Here is a 19,899-nt window from a genome sequence, read left to right as displayed (position 1 = left end):
TAAAAATGCTTGGTAACAAAGGGATCAGCAGTCTTTCACTGTCAAACCGTGCCCTTAAATAGTAACCGAACTGTCAGTTTTCAAAAGGGACAAACTAATGCAGGTGTAGGAGAATAACGCTAAATTCCACCCCAAACAGTTGCTTGCAAGTAGTTCCAGAAACGTCAATGGATTCAAGAAAGGAAATGTTGCTAAGATGTATGACCACCATTTCAAGGTGACTGGGGACATATTGGAACAGTGCAATTACTGTACCAAAAAAAAGTATGGTATATTCTCAATGGCAAACTATTCCGAACTATAACCCTGTAAGCAATTTGCCACAATCAAACACAAAAGTTAGGTGGCATTAAGCCCACTGAAGCTAATGGACATATGGTTTTAGACTGTGGCCCTTGTTTTCTACAGATGGTAGTTTACACACAACTGGCAAAAAAAAACAAAAAACCCAAAACTGATTGCAACCAGGTGACACACATACAAAAAAGAAAGGGGGGGCAATAAGTTAACACAAAATCGTAACAGCCCAAATTGTACTTTATTGTTAACAACAAACTAATTAAGACAAAAAAAATAAGGTTATTCGAGTTCAAAGTAGTTTTGTGCTGGTTCCAACTTCTATGAAGCATCTTTGAGAGTATACAAATATGTATCTGTAAAGAATTACGGTACTGACACACACAAGATTATTTCAGTCTGTTCAAACCCACGGAGAAGAGACCTGGCGATCCTTCTGTGGAGAGTCCATCACATCATATGAAATATATTCTTTTAAAAACATTTATGGATTCCTGAGCCTTGAAAGACATATCTGCCCTTTTCTAGTCATTTATTTTTTAAAGATGGAAAACCTGTTTCTCCTAATTTTTGCAAATGTTTCACACATGCAAAGAAGAAGGGGCACATGCACAGCATCTTCACAGCATTTCACTGGTGCAAGTACCAACGTACTGCACAAAACATACCAGAAGAGCATCATTTGATGACTGGAGGAAAGTATTAGGGAGGAACTGTGTTGATTTTTAAAGCTTTTATTAAAGAAAAACCAAAAGGTCTTCCCCATAAAATAAAGGCCACGTTATTTGTTAGTACCATAGTATTTTCAGAGAGATTTAGTTCCTCCTGCTTTGCAAGTCTTATGGTGCTCAGTACAAAGCGAAGCCGATCTACACCCCGCTCCCCAAACTCTAGCTAGCTAGAAATGGGATTGCAATGGAAGAGCCCTTTTCGTCACTAAAGAGGATGATAAAACCAGGTCAGACTTGTATTTCACCTACAAGTTCTCCCTCAGACTGCTATTGGCCACAATCATATTAAGTTCTTTGTAGTTTCTCTTTTACTTTGCATATTACACAGTGTAACTTAAACATTATATAAGAGCACTTCAGTCCCACAATGTAGGATTTAAACTTGCGTGAAAAATTATGAATGGCTCCACAATATTTCAGTGGCTTACAAAAATACATTCAACCAAATATTTATATAATGTGTTCTCCCCCTGGCCCCACAAGAAATAAAAGAAAAAAGCAAGGTAAGGGAGCCAAATAGTCCCCAAATAGCAAAAATGCTCCCGCACTTTCCTTTTTAGCAGGTCCCCAAAAGAACTGTGGAGAAACCCTGTAACCTGTCGCAGACAGGAAATGACTGTGGATACTGGGAGAGAGAGAGAGCTGTCCTTTTCAGAAAGTACTAGAGTTTTGCCTTTCCCAGCCCTAAGAAGCAGAACCTTCCCTTTGCTGGATTGCCGCTTGTGACAGAAGAACATACTGCTTTCTGGAAATACTTTGAAAGCTAAGCACATTCAAGAGTACTGTACATGGAGTTGCATACTTTACACTCATTCGCCAGTATTATAGATCTACTGTATATTATTAGTCAGCCTTATAAATAACGCTAAGCGGGGGGGGGGGGGTATTTGCTTCAGGGGCATTTTTTTCTCCGTTTGAAAAAGGAAACACAAAACAAACCTAAAGTGCAGACTACAGGCCATGACACGTATAATAATGACAAAAGGTGCAGCCAGACTTACATCTATATTTACAGTCACTTAGCCACCTTACAAAAAGCTGCCCATTTTGCAATTTAAAAACCACCAAGGTTGTTTGAACTATAATGCATCTTCCACTGTTTGGGATTTAAATCTTTTTGAGATGTCTAGGCAATATGTTAGGTTGTCCAGATTCACAAAGAAAGTTAATATAATACTTCAAGAGGAAAGGGGGAGGGGAACTCATACAATGTTGATTCCTCCTCCAGAAAATGCAAGCGTCCTCTTGCTGCAAAAGGATGAATTGCTGTTGCTTGGTAGACTGCTTTTAACAAGTGATGTCTTCATTTCCATTTCACATGCGACTATGGCTGCATTCAATTCCACTTGAGCCCGGTGGACAACATAAAACATGAGGCCTATACTTATTACAATCTGTGAATGAAACAGAAGTGATAGTGCTTTTTAAAAAATATTTTCAACAGCAGTAATAAGCACAAGGAAAAGATTCAAAGTATGGGAGAAAGGTGAACTTTTAAATAGGCTTTACAGGTCATGCTAGCAGCAACTGCGTTAAAAAGAATGTCAAATTCACATATGTGCAGTGCAGAGAAAGTACAGGGAATGTGTTTTTCTCCTTCTCTCATATCATATAACCCGAGGCTTCAATAAATGTAGGGAGAGTCAGGACAGACAAAAGAAAGTACTTCTTCACACAACATATACTCAAACTACAAAACTCAACCCCCACAAGACAGTGTGATGGGCCTCCAACTTGGATGGCTTTCAAAGAGAATTGCACTACAGTACAGTATAATATAAATAAAAGGAGCCTTACAATCCAAGCCAATATTAACCAGGCAGATTACCTGGGAGTGAATACCATTTAAGACAGTGGGACTTACTTTTCATTAAACACATACTGTAAAGAGACAAAATGAATTTTTTGAGTAAGGGCTAAAAAATGGCTTACCTGTAAACTAAAAATGAAGTAGCCACTAACACTTTGTTCTGCAATGACATCCTCCATAGTGCGCAAGGTGGTGCCCAGATAGGAGTTTAAGAGTTGAGTTGGAAGCAATCCAATGGAAGAAGCCACCAGATAGTTTGGTAAGGAAAGATCTGTTATCTAAATAAAAAAGAAGGCATAAAATGTAACCTGAAAAAAGGTATTCTCTTGATTAGTTTACATGTTCTAAATCTCCCAAAGACACCATCACCAGCCCCAAGGCTAACAGGAATCACTTATTTCAATAGACCTAATAGTACAGCCATAGTGTTTATATTTGAACATCAGGTAATTAAAATTTATTTTGAAGTACAAAATCCATGACATCTATGAAGCTACGTAAGTCTACTGGGAAAATATTTTTACATATTTTAATTGGCTTAAGGATTTCAAAAATTATTTATGAATGCTAAAAGTGAAAATTAAAATAATATTACAATCAATTTAGATTACTAGATGCATAACTTATTTCAGGAAAAGGTTCAAAGCAGGAAGTAAATAAGTAGCTACATGGGAAATTCCACGGAATACATTTATGAAAATACACCTATTAGTTCTTCCAGTTAAATCTCTCTTTTCCAACTTTTTTGTATAGCTTTTGACTGTACAGTTCAAGTAGGATATGCCATTTACTACAATTCCTGCAACTGCAGAACTCTGCAATCCATACCAGATTCCTTTCATTTTGTTTTTAAGGGTGTTTCATCAGATTTAGATTTGGAAATAAATTGGAAGCTTTTTCTCAAAACATTGTAGTGTTCTTAAGAAGCCATTCATGACTATATTTCTGCACCACAGTCCAGAGTGATGCTCCCATTCTTATTTTATTTGAACCACTTTCTACAGACATCACACCGCTTGCCCCAAATTTTTGTACAATGAAAATTAAAGTTTTACAATAAAGGATACAAGATGAGGATTATGGAAAAAACCATAATCTTTTAAAATCTTGAGTTATTGTGTTATACCATAATGACAGAAGGTGTATTGAGGAGACATAAGGATTAAAAAAAGTGGGGAGGGATCATGTATACTGCCTTGAACCCCTTAGTGAAATAGGGGGTAAACAATAAATAACTTTCAAACAGAATTTGAGATTATGACAGGTTTTTGCTATTTTTGTTGGCATCTGGCTGTCTTGAGAGACAATGGAGTGCACCTCCAGAGGTGAAGTCAAACCCTGCATTAGGAGCTCTGAAGTAACCTCCTTGGGGCAAAGCCTGGGCATTGTGTATAGAGGTGCTGGGCTTCCCCCCCCCTCAGCCTGGCTGATGTGGTCCAAAGGAAAGCAGGACAATAGGTTTAACATCAGCTTGGCTGCAGGAGTTGGCAGAAGGAGGCATACAAGGTGCCATCCAACCGCTTTATGGACTCCACTCCAGATTTCTGCAGGGTTTATTCCTTAGCCTTTTCTTCTCCCAAAGATATCATGCAAGCAACTGTTATCCTTCCCAGGTTGATGAGCCCCATATGCCCCTCATTTCCCTACAGCATGTGCAGAAATCGCCTTCTTGACTGTTGGACCCACTATTGGTCTCATCTGCTCAATCTGCCAGAGCCTGTCTTTGCATGCAGAAGTCCCTAACTCACCAAGGGTTTGAGACCCATCAGCTATCCTCACCTGGTTTAGCCAGCCAGTTGAAGCCGTTCCCAGGGTGTGGCTCCTTTGATATATAGCCAAGTATTTATAAATACAGTATGACAAACACATTATATTTTAAAATATGAATGTATTTATAAGTTACCTTTGGTAATACATTCCAAGTAGGAGCTTGCCCGCAGGAAGACAAAAAAACATTCTAGTACTTATACTAGAGGCCTGTGACGACACATACTGCCAACAGTGTTGAGGCTCTGAAAGTAATCTAGTATGCCATGTTTAATAGCCCAACTGCTGGTAGGCTTTTTCCATATACTGTATTTAGAAATACAGTTTCTAATTTGTAGTTTAGTTCTATTTGTTTTAAGGAACGCAGGTGGCGCTGTGGTCTAAACCACAGAGCCCTAGGGCTTGCTGATCAGAAGGTCAGCGGTTCGAATCCCCATGGGGTGAGCTCCCGTTGTTCTCTCCCAGCTCCTGCCCACCTAGCAGTTCGAAAGAACATCAAAGTGCAAGTAGATAAATAGGACCGCTCCAGTGGGAAGGTAAACGGCGTTTCCGTGAGATGTTCTGCTTCTCCAGAAGTGGTTTAGTCATGCTGGCCACATGACCCGGAAGCTGTCTGTGGACAAATGTCAGCTCTATAGCTCCTTCAGGCTATAGAGCGAGATGAGTGCCGCAACCCCAGAGTCATCTGTGACTGGACCTAACGGTCAGGGGTACCTTAACCTTTTCTATTTGTTTTATAGCCTTGTCAGCCACCTAACAAAACCAGGTGTTTTCCAAGGGAACATAAAATATCTGATAAAACCACTTAAACATACAAATGTTATTTGAATAATAGAACAATGCAAGAACAATGAGTAGAAACAATAAAACATACACCATTCTATATTACTACCAATCATACCACACAGGGACTAAAAAAGAGGGCCACAAATAACTACCTAATCTATCTCTACCACTGCAACTCCTCACCCCCACAGTGGTAGCTTTAAAACAGGCTTCCTCAAACTCGGCCCTCCAGATGTTTTTGGCTTACAACTCCCATGATCCCTAGCTAGCAGGACCAGTGGTCAGCGATGATGGGAATTGTAGTCTCAAAACATCTGGAGGGCCGAGTTTAAGGAAGCCTGCTTTAAAAGTCAATACCAGCAATTTAAATTGCACCTAGAAGCCAACAGGTAGCCAGTAAAGCTGATTAAGAGTTGGCCTAATTGTTTATCACTTTGTCAACATCAGGGGTGCTGCATTCTCCAACAGCTGAAGCTTCAAGCAAACTTGATGCAGCTGACAAACCAGACCCTCAACTGGCCCACCCACAGGCGACTTTGACAGGTGAGCAAGGCCACCCACCAGTCCATCACCTGTCATCATATGACATCAGATGATTCAAATTTTAAACCCTAGCTGCAAAAGAAGAATCAGGAATGCACTCTAAATGCCCTCCCAATTCTTCTTTTCCAGTTGAATCTGGCACCAATTTTTAAAGAGCCAAATTGAAGCAGTCACTGGAATGAAAGAATCAGAAGTGCACCTATACTGCGCTCCCAATTTTCCTTTTGGAATTAGGCACAGAGACGTCACCACTACAGCACCTGATGTCATATGAATGTTTTTTTCCAAATCCACTTCACAGGTGCGGGGGCCTGAAGTGCAACATGGCTGGTCTAAAACATGTTCCTAAGTCAAGCAACACGAAGACCCAAACAGCTTCTGAAGTTTTAATGAAAACAGATCTTCCCAGCAGACACTAAGACATGTTAAAATGATATTCTATTCATTTCAGCATTATGTAGCATTAGAATGATGATTTTAAAAATATGTTTCACAACATAGTCAGTAGCCACTATTTTAGAATAGTGTTGGTATTTTAACAATATCTCTTCAAAATAAAGCTGTGACATGAGTAATCAAATACTCCAGTAAGGTGATCAGCTGAAACACTTGAGTAGTGAAACAGTTCTTCCACAATTTTAGGCAATTTATTACAGTACTTCTCCAAGAAAGTATTTGCACCAGTAGCATGAATTCAATTTAGGCAGAAGTTTTAGAGAAAAATTTATTGACAGGTATGTGAATAAACTTACCAGTGTTATATATCCAAAAGGCACTTTCTGATAACTTTTGTCATTCTGTTGAAATCTGGGACATTACAAAAGCTTACACATGGGAGACCTACTTTATTGCCAGGAGGATGCAACTAGTACTTTCTCTGCCTTTTAAATATTAAATTAGAAACCAGATATACTAAGTAGGGCACTCATTAAATTTGATCGTACTCTGAAACAATCACAAGGATTAGATGAACACCTCTCGACAGTAAACTTGTTCAGCCTGTAATGTACCCAGGCTACTGGTAAGATGTTATCTGTACAGATCATGATCTTTGCTTCATCTTTCATCCTAAAATGGCTCTGAACTAAGTATTATAGAGCAGGAAAGAGGCATGTCTAATGAACTCATTAGCAAGATGCAGTTAAATCCAATCTAAAGTCACCATGCATTTTTCAAATATAGAAAATATACTTAAATATGCTTAAATAAAATTAGGGGACACATTTGATACAACCATTTGCATATCTATTTTTACATCAGAACCTTTTTTAAAAACTGTAATGTTGGGGGAAAGAGAAACCTGTAAGAACTCAATTTATAAGATTATTTTTAAAACCTTTATAGGCATTTTAACCATGAAGAAAGGATTCACATGGCAGGAAGAGGGATAAAAAAGGGTCAGCGGACTCCACCCCTGGCCCATACAAACATAGGCACCCAAATCCTTAAAGAAAGTTTGGGGGAAAGGCTACAGCTCAGTGGCAGAGTACATGCTTTATATTCAGCAATCCCCAGCACCTCCAAGTAAGGCTGGGAAAGACTCCTGTCCTGGAAAGCTGCTGCCAGTCAGTGTTGAAGCAACAGTCCGACTCGATAGAAGACAGATGTTCAAACGAGCTTGTGTGCAATGGGAGCAGGGTCTGTCACTGAGATGCCACTCCAACCTCAAGCTATCTGAAAGACCCCTATTCTCTCATATGAACCTGCCCAGGCTCTTAGGTCTTCAGGCGAGGGAGGCCCTTCTCTCAGTCCTGCTATCATTGCAGGAAATCTTAGCATGGACATGGGAGAGTGCCTTCTTGGTGACTGCTCCAAGATCTCAGAACTCCCTTCCTAGACAAAGTAGACAAGCTCCCTCCTTGCTGTCCTTCCGCTGTAAGGTCAAGATGTTTCTATTCCAACATGCTTTTATTGTTGCCTGTGTTTTTAATGGATCTACCGTATCTTAAATTATTTTAATTATTGTCTTTTGTTTTTCAGGTTTTTCTATTTTATCTATGCAAAGCCGCCTTGAGTCCCAGACACATGTGTACACACACTTACTAGTAAATAAAAGAACCCCAAAGGACACAGCAGGCAATGCATCATGTGCAGTTTAGACCTCAGAGGGATCCAGATAAGATTTCATCTCAACACCATTTTTCTTTTCTTTTGGGGGGGGGGGGGAATGCAGAACATCTAAGCTTGGAGACCACACACCATAGTGATCCACTAAGAAGCAAACCACAAATTCTGCACAGTTGAAGGAAGTTACTTTCTTGGTTGAGAGACAGAGGGCTAATCAGATATTTATTCTTTTTTATTTATTTCTCACACTGCTTTGCAAGTAGGGTAGACTGGTTTTAATTTTGTTATCTATTTTGATTTAAGTTACCAGGAAAAAGAAAAAAGACCAATTAGAATAATAAACTTCTATTAAGTTCCTCATTTTGAAATTCATACCCTTCCTAAATATATGTGTACTAACGGGCTACTTTAACAATTAAAACATCTATCTTTATCTATCTTTATGTAATCTAGGAGCATAATTCAAAACCTTTAGCACCACAGATTTATGAAACATAATTATGTCTTTTTGGCTTTTGCTGTAGACATGCAAGAATACTAAGCAAGACCGCTTACTTGAAGGCTAAGGTTGTAGTCCTTTGATCAGTTATAAGGAAGTACTGTAAGTCCCACTGAACAAAGTGAGGCTTACTTCTACATAACTGTGACTAAGATCAGATGGTAGCAAGTGCCTAGAATTTTGCAGATGCAGGTGGCAACCATTTCACGTGGGGGTTCCGTTCTGGCCGCCCAGCACATTGGCCACCTCTGTTCCGCCTTCTTCTGGGTCCAAAAGGACCTGCACGTCGGCAATTGCATATCAATTGGCTGTGCCTAAAATGTTTGCTGGCTGTAGTAGCTGCCTCACAAAACTGTATTCCTCCATGATATGAAAAACAAATGCCCAGGATTTTTGCCTGGTAGCATCATAAATATTTATAATATAAGAAGTGAACACGTAGGTGGAAAATATAATTACCTGGGACCAAGGGACACACACACAGTAATAAATGTTGTGCCTTTCAACATGTTTGTATTAAAATTCAGATTTATTTATTTTTTAAAGACAGGATTATCATAATTTTTAATTGATTTTACCTCCCCACCACCCACCCTCCTCTCTACCTCATGCATCCTGGGGATAGGGAATTGGGTCTCTCTTCATTTCAACAATACTATCATCTTTCCCTGAGCTCCTTAGAACAAGGATTAGGATAGAGCCCAAAATAAGTTACTACCAAATGTTACATACAGTTGGTATTAAGGAAGTCTTTCTTCAAGGTAGGAGGAAGTAGTTGTGGTCTTTCTTCAAGGTAGATTTTGAAGAAGGAAGACAATAGCTACTTGATTTGACCAAGACTTGCCTCCATCATGGGCTGAGTGAGGTCCAGCTGCTGAGCCTTAGTTCCTTTGCCTCAGAGATCCTCAGTGGGATTGCTACCTGGCAACAGCAGGGAAGACCACGGATGAAGAAAGGAAATGCTTCCAAAATAGCCTAGCATCATATGGATGCTATATTATTTCTCTTCCTAAAACTATCATTGAATGCAACCATATCATTAAAATATTTTGTAAGCTGTTTTGAGAACTTATTGGATCTATCAAACGGAATATAAGTATTATAACCAGACAAACAAACAGCCACATTCATGAAACACCTTTTGAATCACCTCAAAATTACTCAGGAATATTTTCATAGTGTGCACAGTGAAAGTGTGTGAATGTCCTTAAAGTTCAACTGATGAAGGGCAGGGGCCAATGATTAAAAAAAGGTAACAGCCATATGTTTTTAGTCTATCAGATCCTTCTCATATTGCTTAAATCTGAAACACAATATAAATCATTATGCAAATAGTTCTTCATCCCACATAAAGTCAACAATATGTATGGAACCTATAATAAATGATGGAGATGTCAATCATCAGGTGTCACCTTCATGCAGTTGTGAAGGAAATGCCTTCCAGTTGTTGAAGTTTGGAAGAAAGTGATTGATGTAATATATCAGATGGCCAGGTGTAAACTGAAATTAGATCCATTTGTGATATTGTTATTTAAATGCAAATTAATTAATTCAAAACCTTGGGTTGTTGGGTTTTTGGGTTTGTTTGTTTTTTGCTTTTTCATCTGAAAAATGCATTAATTGACAACCTGTTATTAGCCCTAAAGTTGTAATTGACAGATATTAAAAAGGGGGTACTCTTCAACATTAAAATGGATGAGAAAGGCTCTGAATACAACCAAAATGAATGATTTGGTGAGTTTGACAAAGTTAATAAAATAGAATGAAACCTTTTGTTCAGTGTTGGAATGTCTACTATAACATTCTCCTGCAGAGATGAGTACAGTGGTACCTCAGTTTTTGAACGTAATCCATTCCAGAAGACTGTTCGGGTTCTGAAACGTTCAAAAACCAAGGACTCAACAACCAACAGCTAGGCCTCAGGACAGGCATCTCCAAACTGCAGCCCTCCAGATCTTTTGGCCTACAACTCCCATGATCCCTAGCTAACAGGACCAATGGTCAGGGAAGATGGGAACTGTAGCCCAAAACATCTGGAGGGCCGAAGTTTGGGGATGCCTGCCTCAGGAGCTTGCACTCAGCAGAAGCCACGTGGCATGTTTGACTTCCATGGTGTGTTTGAAAACCAAAGCATTTACCGTACTTCCAAGTTTACGGCATTCGAAAACAGAAATGTTCATGGAGATTCGAACATGGAGATGTTCGAAAACAGAGATACCACTGTATTTTATCTGGATAGTCTTACGCAAAATTGCGTACAATTTTTCCTCTCGTATTTGTATTTTTGCTTATATATCTCACAGAGAGAGAAAGCATACATCTCAAGAATAAGACATGCTTTTTCAAAAGTAGTTTATCTGATAAGACATGTGGGCTGCTAACTACTTCACTGTCAAATACTACTGTATTAATCTTTCTGGAAATGCTGTCACTCTAAGAGTCAAGAACTACCTTTGACCTGACACGCTGGATAAACATTAGCCTAGTCCTCAGTGCAATGTTTTCCTGGTTGCAACTAAACACAGTGGCTTCTAACTGTGGAAGAAAATAGAATATAATGCAAATTCACACCCACTCATGATCAAGCTAATAAATATGCAACATCACCCAATGCACTTACACCTACATTCAGGACCATTTGCTTTTATTTATTTGTTTAAAGTCACTGACCTTTACCCATGCTGTTGAGTGCATGGGCCAGAAGATGACACATGGTCCTGAAAGCAACTTAACAGCATTGGCATGGCCTTGAGCGTTTATTAACTTGATCACGGGAAGCTGAAAATTTAGATCACATTTTCTGCTTTCCTTTCTGTTTTTATATTTCAATTATAGTTTCTTTGTAAAGACAGCATTGTTTAAATTTTATGAAAAATGTTAATACCCACATTTAAAGTGCAAGCATATTCTGGTCTACTCAGAAATATGTTCCAGAGCTAAATGAGGCTTACTTCCATGTTTAAGTGGTTGCCGGATTTTAGCTTTATTGTCTGATGATCTGTTACCAAGCAGATTGATTTAACACTTGCTTTTTATGTCAAAGGAAGAAATGGAGGAGAAAAGGCCAACTTCTGAGGTCTAGCATTATAAATAGGACACAATAAGTGACATGTTGTACTGATTTGAGCCTACCACTCAAAATAGTCAAATCATAGGGGGTTGGGTCCAGAAGACATAATCTTGTCTCTCACCAGATCAACTGACCAACCTTCATGGGAGAGGGTTGGGTGATGTTGTTTTACTGCTTTACAACTACCTGAGCTTTGCAATAAAATCAGTTCTCAAGTGCTGAATATTTATTACTCTACTAACCAAATAAGGCTATTGCCATTGATCACATGGAGAAATTCACCTTCATGTGTGCAGTGTGATTCTCTGCACTTGGATTTAGAAGGAAGTCCCAATCATTTCAATAGGATTTAGTCCCAAATAAATATTCATACAACTGCAGCCTTGGGCTTACATGAAAGTAAGTCCCAGTGAACAGAGTAGAACTCGCATCTAAGTAAAACATACAGTGGATTGTGTAGTTAGCCTTCAAATAAGTAATATTGCTTAGTGTCACCGATATTTGTACATAGAGAGGCCAACAAATCTCACAATTGCACTATCCTTCCTGCCTCTCCAACAAATATAATTCTGTAGCACTAATGGCATGCTAGCTGAATGATCAAAGGCTTCAGAACATACTCCTAGTCCCAGCTAGTATAAAGGTTCTTATTTAGTTGCAAACCAGTATCTTAAATTATATACTGTAATCACCTAATGTGGATGCTTGATCAGGAAGAGCACAAATCATAAGATACTCTTGATTTAAGTGATTTCAATTTGTCTGGTTTTGTGGCGATTTTAATCAATTCATCCTGCTATTTGTAGCAAAATCTCGTCTTGCACTTTACCAGCAACAGCATACTATTTTTCCTTACACGGAGATTTTTTATCTCTGTAGGAAAAGCTTCATGCATCAAGCATCCATTAATATACAGTCCTGCACACTGCATTGCAGAAGAGATAAACTAAAGGCACTCAAAAAGGAAGCACTCTCTCAAGATGCCTGCCTTTCACAACCATGAACCTAGTTTATGATTGCAATCCTAATTTACCTAAAAGGGAGGGATTATGTCCCAGTGAATATACTGGAATTTACTTCCAAGTACTGTAAACAAGTTTAGGACTGGGCAGCATGGATATCTAAGTGTTCCTAACAGACTCCAAGTACCTTTATTCCAATAGATTATTATTTACTAATTCTGAAAGTATATCCTTTCCTGTACTGGAGTACTTCCAGGCATTTTTTACTGTTCCATCTTAAAAGGAATACTTAGAATCACATACAAGCAGTTTCTGCAAGTTTCCAAAAGTAACAGAAGTAATGGGAGTACCACCATGTTTTCAAGCTAACTGAAATCATCGGATATTATAATTACCTCCGAATCTACTCTCTTGTAACAGTTTAGCATGACCTGATGGTTGCTGTTAGGATATTCCAGAATTATTCAAGGGCTTGATATATACACCCCACTGAACAAATTCACACGTCACATCAGTTTATATTCATAAAGGACTTGGAAGTAAGAATGTAAGAATTCTATGAAACTATAAGTTGGAGCATATGGGGTATTAGGGGAGGGGTAGTACCTTTGGTGGGGGACACGTTGTGCTCCTTCTGGGGTAGTTTGTCCACCTTTCATTCCCACTCTGCACTCAGCTCTCACCTGTGGCTCTGATAAGCTATCAGCATGTGACAGCAGCCACACCCCAGCTAAACCAGGTGAGGGTAGCCAATGGTGAGTTAGGGACTCCCTGTGTGCAAAGTCAGGCTCCAGTGGTTGAGTGGACGAGACCAACAGTGGGTTCAATGGTCAAGAAGGTGGTTACTGCACGTACTGTCAAGGGAAATGAGATGCAAACTGGGCTTGTCAACTCGGGAAGGAAAAGGGAAAAGGAAAACTCTGATCCTAAACCTCTGCTGCCATTGCAATTCGTGAAAAAGGTACAGTGAAGTCCCTATGCCTCGTATGCCTCCTTTCAGCAACTCCTGCAGCCAAGCTGGTGCCAAACGTATTTTGTTTTCCTTTGTACCAAATCAGCAAGGCCGAGAGGGGAGCCTTGTTGTCTGGGAAGCCCAGGACCTCCATACACACTGCCCAGGCTTGTGCCCCAGAGGTCACTTCGGTGCTAATACAGCAAAAACAACTCAGGAGACAGCTGTTACAAGTTACTGGTCTCTGCAGCCACAGGAGGTACTGTGATTCTCCAGCGATTTGACTTCACCCCCAGAGTTGCACTCTATTCTCTCTCGAGACAGATGGGTGCTATAATGACAAGTCTTTAGGTTACTTTTTCTCTGACTACTTAAAAGTTCCTAGGTTCCCTGAAATTCCCATGCAGAATGCCATTAAGAAAGCAACTGTAAGTGCTAGGACCAGACTCCTAACATGTTGCACCATTTACGTTATATCCTTATTTTGTGAAAAGCTGCCACAACTAGGACAGCATAACCCGAAAACAATAAAGAAGTTGAAAAACCATCATATAAGACAGACCATGAAGGTATAATTAAATATTACATATACCAAAAGTATATGAAATATTACACATATCAAAGAGTATCAATTTCACACAGGTATTAAAAGAATGAAAAAGTAATAGAAAGGAGTGAGTTCCAGATGTCCTATTAAATTACAGAATCCAGATGTCCCTATGTATCCAGCATACATATGCTAGATGTAGAAATATGATTTTCCAGAAAGGAGTTACAGATGTGATTGAATGTCTTCCATGGTTCATCCATTTGTAGTTATTACTGTACTAGATTTCATTATAGCAATTTTCAAAAGGGTGGGGTTGTTAGTCTGCTGAAGCAAAAAGCAAAGAGTAATTCTTTAAAGACCAGGAAATTGATTATGGCAAAAGCTTTTGTGGAGCAGAACTCATGTCACCAGATGGATGCACCAAAGGTCCTGCCATAATAAAAGCCTTTAAGGTGCCACAAGGCTCTCCGTTGAATTTCATTATTATCCCTTAGGAGTACCACTGTGATATTGTTATCAAAGAATGCACACAGTCTCATACTCTTTTATGATCCACTGTTACTGAGTTACACTTTGGGGCACTTGATCCAAAAAGGATTGCTGGCTCAAATTAAAATGTTGCAGGTGCACTAATGCACAGTACGTTTTAAGGAGCAACACACAGGCACCTTTAGGCAATCTTCTGGTACTGTGAAACCCACTTATCTGTAAACAGCTCCCACAGGGTTGGGAGAGTGTTTAAGTGACTGAACAGCACAGACGTGAACCAATTCCTTGGAGACACTAATACGATCAGCATCTGCCCACATGGTTCAGTCCTTTAAATGTTGTAGTCATTTCACAAGAGCTGTTTACTCAGAAGCAGCTTTCAAAGAGCTGGGAGACTATCTAAGAGGGCATCACAGAATAAGGATAAACACAAACTGAAGAACACATAAGCTCAGCATCATAGCAGTAATCCCAAAGTAAGTAACTGAAGATGCAGTTCTAAGCACACTTACTAAAAAGTAAGCTCACAAGGTTTATTAAAACTCTAAAAAGTACTAAAAAATAAACTGTTACCAGATTGTCAACTCCAACTTTTATCTTTATGTTTGCATACCTCAACCCTACACAGTATTACCTGGAAGTAAACCCCAATGACCTCAGTGGGGCTTACATCTGAGTAGGCATCCATAAGACTGCATTGGTAAGGCACTTGAATGTGACAAATGTAGAATCATAGAATTGTAGAGTTGGAAGGGACCACAAGGGTAATCTAGTCCAACATCCTGCAATGATGGAATATTTTGGCCAACATGGTGTTTGAACTCACAACCCTGAGATTAAGTCTCTCCTGCTCTACCAACTGTATCCCTAATTCAAACTGCTGGTGTTTTAAAACACTTGCTTTTCCCCTTTATCACTAATAATATCATTGAAGAGTTACTCTAGTAAGCTGTTTTTTCTCCCCAAAGACATGTTTATAGTCTGGGGGAAGCATAGCACTGCTGCTGATCTACATAGTTGTATGTTCTTTCTGCATGTTATTTTTTTTGGGGGGGGGGATTATAATAAGAGCAAACTACAAAATATGGTTAAGATTTCCCAGACAAAAAAAACACCTATTATGATCACCTATTTACACATAGTAAGGCACACGCAAGTTTTTAATCAAGTCACCTGATTAAAATCTTTATAACATTCAAGCAAGGGTTAGCTGCAAGTTCTCTCCTGTGGCTTTAAAATTGTACAAAGATAGACACATGCTTTTTCCAAGAGTCCCAACTCAACAGTACCTACAACTTTCTTATAGGAAAATGTGAAGTTAAACCTCCCTATTTTAAATATCAAGAGGATTGTTGACACAAGTTTGAAAAACAGTAATACCACATAAATTTGAAGAACAGAATTGGCCCCCATAATTTTATTGAACCTTCATTTCCTTCTAATGGAGTTTTCTTTTGATGTTAGAAGGAAATGGGAGTTTTTTTCTGATGCAGGAGTATTCTCCTTAAGAATTATTTTGGAATTCCATGTAAGGAATTTTTGAAGTTACAGGTATGTGGCAATTTAAAAGCCATGAAGATTTTTCAGAAAAGCTGAAAGAGGCAGCTGGAATTTACTATCCTACTCAGACCAAAGTACAAGTTGCACTCAAATGTGCATAATGGTTGATTGTAGTTCAAGAGACCCATAATAAAACACTGCTGCCTGTGGGACTAATCAACAATGGAGGCAGCAGCAGGTAAGGATGCTTCCACCTTTTCCTGCTAATTTCCCCACTCTAATAGAACAATCCTATGCATGTTTTCCAAGTCTCATTGTATTCAATGTATCTGAAGAAGTGTGCATGCACACGAAAGCTCATACCAAAATAAAAACTTAGTTGGTCTTTAAGGTGCTACTGAAGGAATTTTTTTTATTTTGTATTCAATGAGTTTAGGATTGCACCATAAATAGCTTTCCCTATGTGTTTTAAAAGTTATGCTTTTATAATCCTGCAAGAAGCAGGGGAAAGGTGTCATTTGATGCAGGTGAATCCTTTTGCCTCTGCACCTCTGCTTCAGATCAGATCTACAAGAGAATGTTGGATTACCATTATATACATTCAAGTAATATTTGGCCCTTACTTATCTTACTAATCAGGACAGACTTATGGTTCCCATATATTAAATGCTTCCATGGCAAACTTTTCAAAACCACTCCCATGGAGAAAAACAAAAATCTTTGAAACAGTTCTGAATGTCCAAGCCTATCTCCACAGGAAATGCTTTTCAATATAATTTGCATTCTCCCCACAGACAATTTGAACGCAAAACCTAGATTTGGCAGAATATATGTTCTATTCCCAAATGGCTCTCTAGTGTATTAATGTCCTTTACAAGCCAGGCATCTGAGAGCAAAGGGCATCCCTTCGGGCACCCGAGCTTCTTGCAAAGAGCTACTCACAGAAAAGACAGCGTTTTGGAGCCCGAAGGGTATCGGGGTGAGCCTGGCCAGAGCCACCACCTTGAGGCCACTTCCTCCCTCCACCACGCGAATGACAGCGGCGAGCTTCTCGCTGCCCTGGATCCTGGCCAGCACCCATTCCGCCAGCAGCTTCCTGCAGACCACATGGGAGATGAAGGTGCCGATGAGGACCCCCAGCACCATGAGGCCCATGCCCAGCACGAAGCCGTAGAGGTAGCCGGCGGCCACGTTGAGCAGGATGTAGCCCCAGCCGCACGGGAAGGACACCACGATGAAGCCCACGGTGAAGAGCAGCACGCCGGCCAGGGTGTCCAGGCTCTCAGCCCACAGCATCAGGTCCCGCAGGTACCGGCGCACCAGGGCGAGCGAGGCGAAGCACAGCGCCGCCAAGAAGCACGCGCTCAGGCAGCTCTTGCACCAGCAGGTGCCCAGCAGGCAGCCCGAGCAGCGCCACGTCCTGCCCTCGGACAAGCCGGGACCCACTTCGGGCAGCTGGCACAGCAGGATCTCCACCGACGGCTCCACGGAAGGGTGGTGGTGGGGAGGCGGAGGCGGGTAATGGTGCAGCCCGTTCTGCTCTCCCCAAAACAGCCCCTCGGAGGCTCCTCCGCGGCCCGGCGCCTCGCCCGGCTCCGCCGCCGCCCCCTGCCGGGGCAGCCAACGGTTCAGGTCCTGCCGGGCTCCCTGGGCGAAGGCGTGCTTGGCCGCCCGCGAGAGCAGCTGCAGCGCCGTCGCGCCCAAACTCCACATCGCCCGGGCGACGGCGTCGTCTGCTTCGGCGGCGTCTACGGCGACCAGAGCGGCCGGCTGCTTCGCCTTCTTCCCGGCTTCGCAGGCGCAGGAGGAGGCGGCGGCCGCTCGCACATCTCCGGCGCCGCCACCGCCGAGGAGAAGCGAGGCTTGCGAGGCGGGCGGGAGAGCTTTCAAACGGGGAACAGGCGGGCTCGGCAGCTGCGGCCTTGGCGGAGCAGGCGTCCCAGGGAGCGGCAGCAGGGCTCCATTTCCCGCCGGCTCTCTTCAAGGCCGCGCCACCCGGTCGCCTTCTTCGTGGAAGCACCGCCCCGCTCTGGGCTCCAGCCGCGGCGGTGGGGGAGCCTCCGCCGCCCGCGTGAGGGAGGAGGAGACGGCGCCGCTGCCGGACGATGTGGCAGCGGGAGAGAAGAGGCCGGTGGGCGGTGCTGGGCGAGGGGGAGGGGGAGGAGCACGCGCCTCCGCCTCCGCCTCACGCAGATACGTTATCTGCACACATTAAAGGAAACCCCTCACGAATACGTCCCCCTCAGAGAGAACAAACCAACGCCCCCCTTGACGAAAAACAGCCGTTGAACGTTTCCCCGCAGAGCGTCGCCCTCACGAATCATCACCGCATCCTACCTCACGGTCCTAAACGAATTTCACGCGCAGAACACGGGTGCTGCCACGCAAACGCGTGAAAGGGCGTCCTCGTCACGAGTGGAGCCAACTCTTATGGTCCCTTCGGTGCCCGCCCCTTTCAATAAAATATTTCAGGGGGTCGCTTCCCCCCCCCCAAAAAAAATAGATGGGCATGATGAGCATTGTCATTCAAATAGTGTGCGTGCACCACTGCCACAGTCCAGGTGGCGCTGTGGGTTAAACCACGGAGCCTAGGGCTTGCTGATCAGAATGTCCAGCATACTTGCTTCACACATTATATTTATATATACATTATATATACATTATTACATGCAGGTTGCTTATGCGGGTTTTTACATATTGTGTACATGGACTGTGCACACATGGCAGAGTCAATCCCAGACCCCTGGCACACGTCACACAGTGACCCCCTAGGGCCTAGCACCTCTCACACGGTGGCCCACTGAGGTACTTTGCAGAGTTAGGCCTGCTGAAGCCTATAGATTTCAGAGGGTTGGGTTGCAAGGAAGAAACTGAGCCCCAGGTTTTGAATGGTGGGCACCAAACTCCCCCATTCAGCCACGGGAGGCAGTGATGCCAAGCATGGAGTGTTTAACTCTCCTGCAGAAGCTGCTCAAATTTCAGTTGAACTGTAATTTTTGCATGTTGTGACATTTGTTTCCACTGTTTACTTCTCTTTTTGTTTTCTCCACACACATGTATGCTGTATCTGATGAAGTGGACTTTTGCCCACAAAAGTTTTTTAAAAAAACTGTCACAGCACAATCCTGGGCCAATGGGAAGGGGGCAGAGGGCCTTTTGACTCAGGGCCTCAAGCTCAAAGGTGGCCTCCAATTTAGACATTTGTTAATGTTTTGACATCTGGTAAGTTTCACAACTTGTTTCTCAGCTTGGAGCTGTCCATTTAAGCAAAGATAATTACTTTGTTAACTGTTACAGCTGTTGTCATATTAAAGTTTAAAATGTTCATTTTAATAAATAGGCATCTGTTCTCTTGGCACCATATTATACCAGGAGAACATGTCCTCTCAAGATCAGCTTATATATATAGACAAACCACTTACTCTTTTGTGGTGCCTCATTTTGTTTTTGCATTTTTTATGTTTCATAAAATCATAGAATCTTAGAGTTGGAAGGGATCACAAGGGTCATCTAGTCCAACCCCCTGCAATGCAGGAATCTCAGCTAAAGCATCCATGACAGATGGCCATCAAACCTCTGCTTAAAAACCTCCAAGGAAGGAGAGTCCACCACCTCTTGTTCCACTGCTGAACAGTTCTTACTGTCAGAAAGTTTTTCTGAATGTTTAGTCGGAATCTTTCTTGCAACTTGAAGCCATTGGTTCAAGTCCGACCCTTTAGAGCAGGAGAAAACTGTGGGAAGGTTTATTTTAGCAGAGTTAAACAATCCCCTTTATAAGTTTATGCAGCGATCAGTTTGTTGCTAACTTGTTCTACTAATAAAGATGCCTTCCTGGTTAAAAATCCCTTTGAATTCCTCTTAAAGAATACACACACA

General features: G+C 41.5%; 1 protein-coding gene across 1 annotated transcript; it reads right to left on the bottom strand.

Moving 5' to 3' along the window:
• Window positions 1-519: 519 nt before the first annotated feature.
• Window positions 520-18,123, bottom strand: TMEM64 (transmembrane protein 64). Its single transcript, XM_035125762.2, has 3 exons — window positions 16,966-18,123; window positions 2,961-3,116; window positions 520-2,422 (listed from the first exon to the last, which is right to left on the bottom strand). The coding sequence occupies exons 1-3, from the start codon at window positions 17,734-17,736 to the stop codon at window positions 2,231-2,233; spliced, it is 1,119 nt and encodes a 372-aa protein (XP_034981653.1). The 5' UTR covers window positions 17,737-18,123; the 3' UTR covers window positions 520-2,230.
• Between the last annotated feature and the right edge of the window lie 1,776 nt (window positions 18,124-19,899).

Source organism: Zootoca vivipara, chromosome 8 (genome assembly GCF_963506605.1).
Source record: "Zootoca vivipara chromosome 8, rZooViv1.1, whole genome shotgun sequence".
Lineage (NCBI taxonomy): Eukaryota > Metazoa > Chordata > Lepidosauria > Squamata > Lacertidae > Zootoca > Zootoca vivipara.
Note: the sequence above shows the minus strand (reverse complement) of the source record. Positions and strands in the feature narration are given on the sequence as shown.